The following is a 13,191-nucleotide window of genomic DNA, read 5'->3' on the forward strand; positions in this document are numbered from 1 at the left end:
CCATCTATCTTCATTGGCATTGGCCAATGTGTCTAAAGTTATAGTTCGAACAGGGAATTCATTTGAACCATGCTTCTGTTTAGTTTATTTACTACCCACACACTTCACCCATACATAAATGCATGCTCTTGCCTTATGACTATTCAATCACTAATCAACATAAATGCATGCTCTTGCCTCATGACTATTCAATCACTAATTTAATCAATTGCTTATACTGATAGTTGAAATTTTGTGAAAGACTCAACAAATATTAAGTGTGATAGAAAGGAGATTGTGGTTCTGTGGAGCTGATATCATATTACTTAGTGACTCTCTTTGTCTTTTAAGTGTCACTCTACTTTCAAGGTCATTTATACATACACCCATGTGTATAGGCACTTTTAAGGGTGAGCAACAGTCCGTCGGAGTCGATTTTCTGACCAACCCTCCATCGAACTGATTATGGTCGGTTTAGTAAATGCTTAAATCGACCTTGATTATTGAGGAGTAAAAGTCGATCGGTCGGTTTGGTCGGTTTTATTATTTTTTTAAAATTTTTCGATTTGGAATTTTCTCAAATCGACACCGACCAACCCTTCTCCTTCTCTGATCGATCAACTTCAGTTCAATCCATGTGCTCGATTTTTTTGTCTATCATGCTCACCCCTAGACACTTTGAATATTATTCAAAGGTACTAGTTTGAATACATACACACACTTGTGTAAAAATTAATTGATCTATTGGGTATAGAATTGAAATTTGTCTAATAGAATCAACTTTCAATTTTGTGTCTATATATTTGTAAATTTTTAAAAATGTTGGATATGCTAAGTACTTATTAATTATAAAACTAAACATTTAATGACCTACTAAACACAAAATTGAAAATTTAAAGACCTATTGAACAAAGAATTGAAAGTTAAATAAATGAAAAATAAAAATAAAATAGAATTAATTAGATATATAATTTTTTTTGTTAAAGAAAAAAAGAATGTTCACGATATATAATCAAATAAGTTATTTACTATTTTTAGGATGAAAATTTTAAATAGTTTCTTTAAAATTATATTTAGGGCTATTTTCAAACAAGCAATCAATAAATAATTATATCTTCTTAAAATTAAACAAAAGAGGGAATTCCTTAGATACAAAATCTTGATTCAGTTGAAAAAATTGAACGTTTATATAATCTAATATTATATCCTATAATTGAGGTCATTTTTGTTATGTGAGGGGAAAAAAACTAATAATAAAATATCTGTTAACCTCTCATTTTGGAGAAAAATTTCATATAGTTTTTAAAGTTATATTTACATGGTTTTTCAAATAAGTTACCTATAAATAATTATATCAATCTTGTTGGTAAGAAAATGGACGCTCATAAAATAACCGTACCTATTAATCCAATAATTTTTTTTTTTTGAATGATGCTTCGATCATATCTCAATGCTTTTATTATGAAGAACAAAAACTTTTAATTTTGAAGACTTTGAGCTATCTGATAAAATGAAGTTTAGAGAAGGAAAAAAAGATATTATGTGTAGAGAGTTTTGTATGAACGAATTTGTATTTATTAGAAGATGTGTATATATGATTTTTAATTTCAATTTACTAATTCTTTATCTATATTATATTAGAGTGGCAAAATGAGGAAAATTTTTGACTCCACGTTTTGCCTTTACTTCTTTTCAAAATTCTCGTTTTGCCTTTTGTCCTTAATTTTTCTTATTGCTCAGTTTTTTTAAACCCTCACTTGTATAATTTTATATAACACAATGGAAATTTTTTATCAACAATAACTTTTATAAAATTAATTTGTTGCAGTGATTTCTTCGTTAAAATTGTTGAATCTCAAGAATGATGTTCAAGATTTTTAAAAGATTATTGACCACTTCACTTAGTTTCATAATTTTGAAAATTTGATGATTGGCATGGATGAATGACCATTAGATTCACATATTATTCCTCCATTATCATGATTTATTCAAATTTTTTTACTCTATCATTACGCTGCAAATTTCCACGGACCTTAAAATCTGTGTAAATTGAGGACTTTTATGGATTTGATTTTTTTTGGACAAAAGTACACGATGAACAAATCATTTGAAATTTATGATCGTGTTATGAAGATTAGGTTGAGACTTGATTTGAGTAGATTTTTAATAAGATTATTTTTTCAGATTAAATTTTTATATTTTGTTTAAATCTTTGATATATTTGTAAGTGGTTAGGTTAGAGAATCTGTTGCTTTTTTCCTTTCATATCATGATTTTTTTTATTCATCTATAATAATAATTTGCAGATTTCTATTTTGTATTTTAGTTGCAAATATATGTTACTCCTTATTGATATTTATGCAATCCCCGAAGTTCTTGCTCCAATGCTTAAAAAAGTACAATTATTTTTTCTTTTCATTTATACACATAAAAAAAATATGTAAATCATTATGTTCTTAAATTTTGGATTTAAAGGGCAGTTTAAAGGATATTATGATATTTTGATATGCAATTTTGTGATTTTTTTTATTCAGGTCGTGAGTTTTTGTGACATATGTTTGTTTATCTTCATTTATAGTTTTTTTTTTATATATATTATTAAGCAGAGGTTTTATGGTTATTGATATATTTTATTGCTTTTTTAATTGCTAAGATAAGTTTATTTTCAATTGATATTCATATTGTAAAGAGAAAAAGGATAATTGGATGAGATGATGGAGAAATCATTGGGATCTAGAAAAAAACAAAGAGAAAATGAGGGGAGTTTGAGATATAGATAGAGATTTGAGAAAATTAGAGAATAGTGAAGAATGAACGGGGAAATTGATAAAAATAGAGAATTTAAAAATTCATGTAATTTTATTCTTAATTTTAAAAGTACAATCATCTATTGATTCTCCATCTCCATAATCTCATAATTTTAGGGTATTTGTTAACAAAGTTAAATATTACTATTATGTCATGAACAAAATCCATCATAATAGTTTAATGTATCTATAAATTTGGTAATCATCTATTGCTATATTGTGTAGTTAAATCAAAATTAAATATTATTATTCGATCATGAACAAGTTTTTACCTATTAATATCATTATTCAAAATTAAATATTAATTTATATCAATTCTCTTTATTTTTCTCCATTTGTTGGTAACTTTTGTTTAATTTTTTATTGTAATTTAAAATATAGGATGAGGAATCAAACCTCAGACCTCAAGATCGATAGTATAAATACTATGCCAGTTAAGTTACGCTCTTGTTGACGCTATAAATTTATTCACTTAGGTATTGTATTATTTAAAATTTGACGCATATATATCAAATGATTATTATAGACAATTTAAATCAAATGCAATAGCAAAAATAGATTTTGATGGGAGCAGGAAGTTTTATAAAAATAAATAAATAAATAACCAACAATTTTTTTTTCCATTTTGATCTAAAAAAGATTCCCCTTAGCCAAGAAGATTTATTTAGAAGTTATATAAAAATTTGGCTTTTTTTCTTTGTTTTTTTTCTTCTCTCCTAAGGTCACTGCCATCCAAAATCTATAAAAGAATTACTTCATGAAATAATAATTCAGATAGTTATTATGTCATTTTTATATCAATTTTATTTCACAAACTTTATTTGTATTATATTTTAATTTTATCATCCATATATATTTATATATTTTTATTTCATATCAACTATTTAAATTTTAAATTTAATTATAAACATATTCATTCAAAAATTTTATTTACATTTAAAAATTACTTCAAAAAATTTCAACAGTATTTGAAAATAACTCATATGCATTATCAATTAATTTGAAAGAAAAAATATATATTTTTACACTAATTTTAAATCACTTCTTTTCATGTCAAATATTTACTAATTAAACTCAATAAATGTTGGATCAAAATTTTATGTTAAAAAAACTATTAAATTGGAATTTTAAATTTATTCTAAACATTTATGTGAAAAAAAACTCTACGTGCATCGCACATGTCTCCGAACTAGTTAATAAAAAAAGGGTTCCATAAAAGAAAGATTTTTGAATAAAATTATGAAATGATACGAGAACAAAATAGGAAATGAAAGATCTAACGACAAAAAATAAAATGAAAAAATAAATAGAGAAAAAAAGAAAAAGAAAATGCATGAAAGATAGTACAATACATGAAGCATTAAGGGATGTGATTGTGAGGACAAAATAGGTATAAGAGCAACAAGAAAAGTTAAAAATTCTCCTCTTTTAGTGAAAGTATAGTTGAGATTTTTAAAAGGATTGTTTTTAAATATAAAAAATATTTAAAAATATTTACACTTTAATAAAAAGTTCCAAAAGTATAAAACACTTTTGAGACTTTTTGCTAAATATTTTTTAGATTTTTCTATTTATAACAATTTTCCTTTTAAAATTCAATATATATGATCTATTAAGCATAAAAATTAAACTTAAAAGACCTATTAGACACATTTTCAAATGTATGGACCAAATAAACACAAGGTTGTTTTTTTATAGAGAAAATAAACACAAGCTTGAAATTTCATAGAATAAAATCTTAATTTAACCTTATTACAATTAATCGCTTATCTTGTCATGAAAGCCTTTGATTTCTAATCTCTTACAAGCTAACAATTAAGGTCCCGTTTGCTAATTTTTTTTTATTTTTGTTTTTGAAAATTAAGCATATAAACACATTTCTACCTCCAAATTTATTCCTTTTTTTTATTTTTTTTCATCAATAGTTTAAAAGATCCAGCCAAACTTTGAGAACTTAAAAAAAAAAAAAAATAGATTTCAAAAAGTTTTTTTATTTTTGGAATTTGGCTAAGAATTCAATCATTTTTTTCAAAAAAAAAAATAATAAAATTACCAAACAATACCTAAATCACATCATTTTAGTTAAATATCCTAATTTTAGTAAAATATCCTAAATCTAAATAAGGGAAGATACTTAGAAAGTTCAAATGAAGATCCACACCAATGCAATGGTGAAAAATCAAATTAATCGCATACAAACATGCCAATCATTCTTTTAACTAATTGAATACATTGGAATTTGTTGTATTCTATGTTCAAATTTTCTCCGAACAATATATTTTCTTTTTAATAGGCAATATTATCATACAATAATAAGAGGGATCCCACGATCTAAGATCAAAACACCACAACAAATAAAGCACTTATATAAATCAGTAAACAAAGCACTTACATAAATAAGGTAAAAACGAATCAAGCATAACAATCCAATACCAACCCAACCCATAAAAAGTGATATGAACAAACCAACTAGAAGCAAAAAAAATAATTATAATAAAAAATCCCCAAACCGGGGACAGCCCAAGAACCTAGACAACCTACCACTATATTTGGACAATGAGATTCAACATTATAGATATAAACTATTGATTTGTTCATACAAATTTAGTAAACTAAAAATATAAATGCACAAACTATATATTTTTTTTCTTGAGAATTTGTTGTTTTATATTTGCAAAGATTAATTAATGTATGAAAAGATAAAAGATAACTTTACAATAATGTTAAAATCTAAACACTTAATTTATTTTTCTTTGGACACAATGAAAATGCAATACCAAACAAATTTTTCTTTGGACACAATGAAAATGCAATACCAAACACTCCAAACCCAAACATGGCAACAACCTTTTTTCAAATTTATTCTATGTTACAAAGGCAATAACAAAGTAAGAGAAAATGAAACAAGAAGATGAGTTTTTCTTAGCTTCTGCAACGAGAAATGGCGGTACAGCCTCGCTGATACGGGTTAGCTTCGGCCCCAGGTTGGCAATTGTAGTAGGACGAACCTCTTCGAGAGCATGGAATGTTGTTCGCCCTCAACGACTTGTAACTTATGTAACTCGAAGTGGCTAAGATGCGACGATTGATCTCAGAATCCATTTCAAACTCAATGTTCGTCATGCATTCACTTATCGAACGTCCACGGCATCGAGCTTCATTCGAGAGCCAACTGAGACTCCGGTCGCTACTCATGGCCGTGACCGTTAAAGAGGACGAAGAGATGAAGAAGGCTATGATGAAAATGAGCATACATAAGGCAGGTGGAGAAGAAGAGTTGCCCATGGTTGCTTTCTTCATTCCTTCCCACTTGAATGAATTCCAAGTTTGCCAAGGGAAAGAACTATTTCTTATTTAAAGTGTTCTGATTTCAAGGAAATGGCTTTGGTTTTGATTTTATTTACATATATGCCACATGCTTTTAAAAAAATAAAAAATAAAAATAAAAAAGCATCCTAATTGAAATGAAGAAAGGTGAAATTTTTTAATATGTGCAAGACCCTTTTCACAACCTACCAATAATGTTATTTATAAAGTGCAAAAAAGAGTTAGTGGTAGATTAGTTGGTCATGAGTTGAATTTAGATATATATCAGTAAAATTTGCAATTTCCTTAATTTACACTTGAAAAAGATTATTATTACAACAAACCCATTTCAAAACTGTCAATTTCAATTCAAGAAAACCCAACCATTTTGTAGTGTGCTACTCTTTTTCTTCGAGAAGTTGAGGGTATTATTTGAATTATAAAAAAATTGAACTTCATTTCAAGTATGAACCTCATTTACGAGGTTGAATTGCAAATTTCAGTGTCTCTAGAAGTTTGCTTGAAAGATAATGTGGTTGTTCAAGAAAGCAAAGTTAGCAAAATTCAAGAAAGAGAGAGTACACCAACTGATTTCTTTACACTCAAAATTCTATTGCCCCAATGACCCATCTTTGAATCTTTCAAGGCTATTATCTTTAAAGTCAAACACCCAAATCAATTTTATAGGTTGAAATTGTAGAAGAAACAATGAATTCTAATCAATGGAAATCAATTGAATTCCCAAAAAGATTATCATCTCCTTTTGGACACTAAAGAGATGAGAACAGGAAATAAAACAGAACAGAGTGGTCTTAGGTTTGGATCAATCAACCATCCTCCAAACACAGTTATAATAAATACAACTAGCTAAGACTATGTATCACTAGACAATTTACTTTTCTGGGTATTGGTGTGGAGATTGAACGGATGGCGAAAGTGACGCCGTCGATAGTTGCCACAGTGTATACGTATCTCGTTTCTGTTTATCTCATCTTTCTAGCTTGCTTAGAAGAGCTTCCATTGGTGGTAACTCTTCAATAATTTTTTGCCAGTCAGGCATCCCCTGCAAATCATCACCAAAAATGAGGAAAAAGCCTGCAAGATCCTCGAGAGTGCTTTTTAGCTTTAAAAGAACTTGAACAAGAACATTTGTACAAGACGGCACTATATTCTAGATCAAATAGTTTACTGATAGCATGATTTATATCTCCAAGATTAGAGGGAAAGCATACTAATATGTGTTTCAATTAGAAAATAGATAATTTTCATGATATGAACTTACTCTCCCTGATCTGCGAACTCGACCATCCAATCGCAATATTATGTAGACATCCTCGCCAGGAGTAACCTCTTCAGATTTCTGCTGGTCTCTTATCCAACTAATTCAGGAAACGAAAAAAAGTCATAATCCAGAGTGGAAAACGCAATACCATATCCACTTCATATTGATCAACCAGATAAATGTCTCCATAATATTGGCGAGACAACACAACTTTGGAATATCTAATCAATGAATGCCTGTTATCTGATAGGTACATCTTCTGTATTCCATTTCAATATATAAATGGATGGATTCTGTTTCCTCAAAAACAAAAGTAGAACTTTAGAAGAGGAAAGAAAAATGTTAACAGAGATATAATGGCTCGTGATCTTTCTCCATGGTTGTTTGATATTAGTAGAGTAGACGATGGAAAGCAAAGCTCACTACATAAAATAAGAAAATTAGATGATAAAGGAAGCAAGCATGCCTCAACAGGTATACACTTACCTTTCCCATTCTGCAGGTGATACAACCTCAGCCCTGAATCGAATTTCAGCTTTCAACTTTGATTTTGCAGTTATAGACTGAGCTCGTTTCTCAAAATCTTCCTACAAGAGTTCCGTGAGAACAAGAGAACCTACCGATTAACTTACGAATTTTCTAGTTGGAACATGAACAAACAACAGCAATCCTTGAACAAATGTAGGACAAGATAGAAATCTATTGATCTTACTTACCCCAATAGATGGCAGAGCAGCAGCAGGGGTGGCTGGAGCACCAAACCCTTTCTTTTCTATTTGGGGTTCCCTACCTTCACCCCATATGACAGGAACTAAGAGGACGCCTCGTCTAAGGAGCTCCGTTCTGAACCTTTCTGCCTTTTGAATGGCTGAAGAAACTGTCTCCTTTTTCCCAGCTAAAATGACCTTACTTGCAAGGTAATTTAAGGAATGCAAAAAATTTACATAAGAAGCAATATCTATTCTTCCAAGAAAAGAAGCTAACTTTGGTTTATTGAAAACATGAAATTCAATGGATGAGGCCACACAAAGAGAGTAGGATGATTAAAGCCAACAAGAGAAGAAAATTTTTGTACAGGAAAAATGTTTTCTTGGGCTGAAATCAGGGGTAGATGAAGATCCAAAATATAGAAGTCACTGAAGGCAGAAAAGAGACTATCAAGAACAACCTATTCCAGAAACTCCCAACATGTATATACTTGTACCAACAAAACCCTTTCGTTCCTCTCTGAACCTCTCTTAAAATAGCTTGTAGCACTAGCCTTTCATTTGTCTTCTGAAGCATTATTGACATGATAGATGACCGACTCGAAGCAATAGAGCATGACTAGGAATATTAGCAAAGTATGTCCAGAGGATTTTATAGATTGAACAGATATTAGCAGCCTTAGTATAAGGGGTAAGGAAATTGTTATAGAAGCAAGAAGAATAAGCATAAATGATAACTGAAACGTTGATTCCAGCAAAAAGGGTCAAGGGCAAGGCACCAGCGGCAATGAGTTAGGAACTTAGGGACATGAAGGCAAAATGGGAAAATCAAGTGAAATAATCAGAAGGGGAAAGCAAGTGAACAATCCTAAAATAAGAAAGTTGGACTTGTCATTCATTGATGGGGTCATCAAAGGGTAAGATGAATAATCATACTCAACGGTCTTACAGTATCTCAGAGCTGTACAAGTTCAAATACTCACCGGTCTTACAGTATCTCGGAGCTGTACAAGTTCAACAATCCGATTGGTAGAAAGACGTAGAGGCAACCTTGATAATGTTTCATTTCTTGATATTTGTGAAAGCTGTTCCTCTTCTTTCTTGTTGTCCCATAAAAATAACGCCACAAAAACAACAATACCTGTTTAATGCTCTGATTTGAAAGTTAGTATTTCAGCAATTCAGCTACCTCACCATAGTGAACAAGTAACTTTATATTTGTATCCCTTAACTGAGCTATGGAAGTTTATAACAAATTCAGATGTACCTCCAACATTAACAGCTAAATTTCCAGCAGTTTCCCAAACATCGGGAGCTCCATCACCACCTTGAATAGCACGAAATAACCTGGGTATATTAAACAACAACGAAATTCCAGCTGCTGCAGATAGTGCCACAGAAAAGAACCTCCGAACACCACGAAAAGGTGCTTGAACTTCACTAATGAGTTTAAGATCTCTTCGAAAACCGTATCCTATATCCTCTCCACCCATCCTAGCCTGGACATCATCATTATTCAGAAAGATAATTGAATTGGTAATTTCAAATCTGTTAATTAAACAGTCATCTATTTGTGTTAAAATATTATGATATTCAAGTAGATTATGGGGAAAAAAAATGTTGAGGATGACAAGATGAAGAGAGCAGCATTTAGTGACGAACCTCTTCTTGCAATTCCTTGAATTCAGGAAGAGCTCTGAATGAGGCCAAGTCAGGATCATTCAGAATTGTGCCAAATTTCAGGTTATATTCTCTTAATGCGACACGCAGACAGTCAGCAGCTTTCTTTCCTTCCCCACTACCTCAAAATATTCACAAAGTCACAATTCATCAGCTTTGCTGACTCGAATTCTAGCTTTTCCAACAACCCCCCCCCCCCCTTCAAAATAATAATAATAATAAGTTTAAAAGAAACGTAAAGGAGGCATTAAACTAAATCCATGAACCTGGACCAATGCAGGATGAGCAATTCTTCACATATAGGATTTTTTTCTAATTAAAAAAAGAAGCTATGTTAATAAATAGAGACCTTTAAGCATACCGATAGGCATGACAGCATGCTTTATTGTACAAAGCAGCTTGAGCCTCCATTGGGTTGGGATCCATATTCAGTGCTGCTTCAAATTGGACCAAAGCTTCTTTGACCTGAAATATTCGTTGTTTTGTGAAATGTACACACACTTCTTACAAGCTAATTGAGGAACTGAACTGGAAAACAAATATTAAAAGCCAATGAAGAAAGAAGCCGTGTTTTGCAGAAATACGACATGAATGTAATCGCTGATCCCCTCAAACAAATGAATCTTTGGGGATTAAACAAAACTATCAAGGCAACTAAAGCTTTCGTAACTGTCTACTACAAATGATCCACAAGAATTAAGAGTCTTTCAAGACACTGATGCACAATTGCATCTCATCAGATTGCAAGAGTTGAGGAAAATATAGTGACAACTTAGTTATTTCCAAGTTTATGGCACCGTTGAGATGCTAAAATTTATTTGGAATATGATGCAATTTGCAAGTGTTAAAAAACTATTCCTAAGAGATGCTTTAAGGCCAGAAAGGTTTCTGCCAAAAGCAAAGAAACTAGAAAGGAAGAAAAGTGACGTGCACAGATAAAAAGAATTTAAAGGACCAAAACTAGAAATAATCGTTTCTTTATTTGTTTTTTATTTTTTTTCCATAGCCTCGACTTGGCCTTCTTTGGATGAGGAACTTGGTAACTTTGACCTTTCAAGGATTTCCACTATTTTTTTCTTTTTATAAGAAACAGATATGAATATACATCAAAAGAGACAAAAGGACATCTTAAGGGTAGGGGGTAGGGGTAGAGGAAACCCCCTCCCACAAAACTAATCTAACAGAACCCTCCAATTGCTAATAATCATTAGAAGGGTATAACTATAAAAAAATTTGATGTAATTTGTGTACCACCGAGAGGATGTATGCTGAACAAAAGCTCACAAAGAATCAAAAGAAGCAAACTTATCTTCAAACATCCCGCTATTTTTTTCTTTTCAAAGACACCACAAAAGAGAAGAGTAGCACATCTCCATAGGATTTTTCCTTTTCCGTAAAAGCAACCATCATTAATTCCTTTGATTAACCAGACACCAATCTTCTTAGGAAGACAACCAACCACCCCAAAGATATTAAATAGCATAGCCCACCCTTTAGAGGCAAACTCCCTGTGCAAGAACCAATGATCCACCGATTCCACCTCTCCAAGGCAAAGATAACAAATGGAAGGGGAAAGGACCCAATTTGGGAACTTCCTTTGAAGCTTCTATGATTTCTACTAATTAGGAGGAATTTTTGTAACTCCACTAACTTTAGTGGCCTTGTGGCTTTTAACTTCATTATTTCTCAATGAAATTGTTGGAAATTTTAGGAGATTTTGACTCTAGCACAAACAAACTTTCAATATCTGATGCACTCCAAAACTAATAGTATGGTTCTGAATGCCATTGATACCCTCTAGGGTTCTATTATTATTATTTATGAGAAACCATTCTCCAATCCAAAAGAATAAGACTTAGCTGATTATTACAAAAATCTTTAGCAACATGAGCTCAAAAAGAAGTATTAAGTCTAACAATATCCTCCCAGTACTCTCTAGGCCACTACGAAATTACATTTGTCATCTCATTGATGAAAAATGAAAAGCCTTAGACTCTTCTACTTTCCTCTATGTTAACTTCATCACTGTATTTCTCCTAACATTTTCCCTTCTTTCTCCCTCACATATCTAATACCAACATATCCTCATAAACCATGATCACTAATAGCTTTGTTCCTAACAAACTAAAAATGATCCATTTGTTTCCCTAAATTTTTAGATTTTGATTGATCAATTTGTACTGAGGACAATGCAAGTATTTGAATTAGACCATGATTTCAAAAACTTTCGGCAGCGAGAACTAATAAGGTTGAATTTCCTGTCCAGTTGGTGGCTGTACTTTAAGAAATTTATAATACGTCTTTAAACTCTCGCTGGTGTCGAAATGGACAAAAAGCATAGAAGTTTAGGGACCGTAAAAGTACATGGATTAAGTAGACTCCATCTTAAAATTGGACTGAACTTATAATTCAACCTTTTTTTCCTTTTCTTTTGGCTGGGTTCTTCATTGGCATAGAAAGTCAAAGTACCCATTACTTGCACATACCAAAGTCCACCAAAAATCTCAAAGAAGTTGCTCTGGTTTCTCAAAAGATCCTCTCAGCAAATTCTCTTATTATGTACCAAAGCCGCCATTCAAGAACACAGTCAGAAAAATAAACTAAAATGGCAAAATAATCGAACAAGTAGAAACGAATTAAACAATACCCAATTCACAACAAGCAAGAAAAATACAGAATAAACAAAATCGAAAGAGAACGCACACCCGTCCTTTAGAGAAGAGCTGGAGGCCGAGATTGACACAGGACTCCGCAGATTCGAGATTAGCCTCTGGGGACTGAGAAGTAGAAGAGAAACACAGAATAGAGACATGGAAAGCCCTTTGAGAAGTGAGTAGCCGGGGCCTGAGAATGGTCGCTGATTTGGGGCTTGAGAAGGTGAGCAGGTGGTGGAACAGGGGAAGAGTAGCCATAGCCATTGGAAAGTTTAGCTCGCGAGTTGAGGACCTCACATGGTCGAAAATCAAAATGTTATATCCCAACAAAGGATGAAGAAGATGAATGAACTGCGCGTATATCACACATCCCACCGATTAACTTACGTTAAACTACCATTTATTCTAAATACCACAAATTATGTGTAAATAGATAATCACATTACGAATATTCTAATAATAAATAGATAACATTGTTTAGTATCTCAAGAGTCATATGTCATCCTTCATGTTGTCTACGTATCTTGTTATTCATGTTGGTGTCTATGTAAGTTCATATTTTACTTGCCATTTTACCTATAAATAGTGGCATTTGGTGGATCTTAAAATCAGAATTCTACTTCAAAATTTCACTAATTTTCATATTATCCAATTTTATGTTTTTAGCTATTTTATATCATATTACGTTATATTAATTTATTATTATTATATAAGCATTCTTGTTGCAGTCTTGCTGGTTGTTTGAGCATTTGTGATCAAGGGTGTTGAAGATGAGT

General features: G+C 31.4%; 1 protein-coding gene across 1 annotated transcript; it reads right to left on the bottom strand.

Annotated features, from left to right (window-relative positions):
• Positions 1–6,742: 6,742 nt before the first annotated feature.
• Positions 6,743–12,771, bottom strand: LOC120091327 (protein LOW PSII ACCUMULATION 1, chloroplastic). The gene is made up of 9 exons (XM_039049311.1): positions 12,467–12,771; positions 10,123–10,226; positions 9,744–9,879; positions 9,349–9,580; positions 9,065–9,222; positions 8,091–8,279; positions 7,861–7,961; positions 7,375–7,471; positions 6,743–7,155 (listed from the first exon to the last, which is right to left on the bottom strand). The coding sequence occupies exons 1-9, from the start codon at positions 12,677–12,679 to the stop codon at positions 7,081–7,083; spliced, it is 1,305 nt and encodes a 434-aa protein (XP_038905239.1). The 5' UTR covers positions 12,680–12,771; the 3' UTR covers positions 6,743–7,080.
• Positions 12,772–13,191: the final 420 nt, after the last annotated feature.

The sequence above is a fragment of the Benincasa hispida genome, chromosome 11, assembly GCF_009727055.1.
Source record: "Benincasa hispida cultivar B227 chromosome 11, ASM972705v1, whole genome shotgun sequence".
Taxonomy (NCBI): Eukaryota; Viridiplantae; Streptophyta; class Magnoliopsida; order Cucurbitales; family Cucurbitaceae; genus Benincasa; species Benincasa hispida.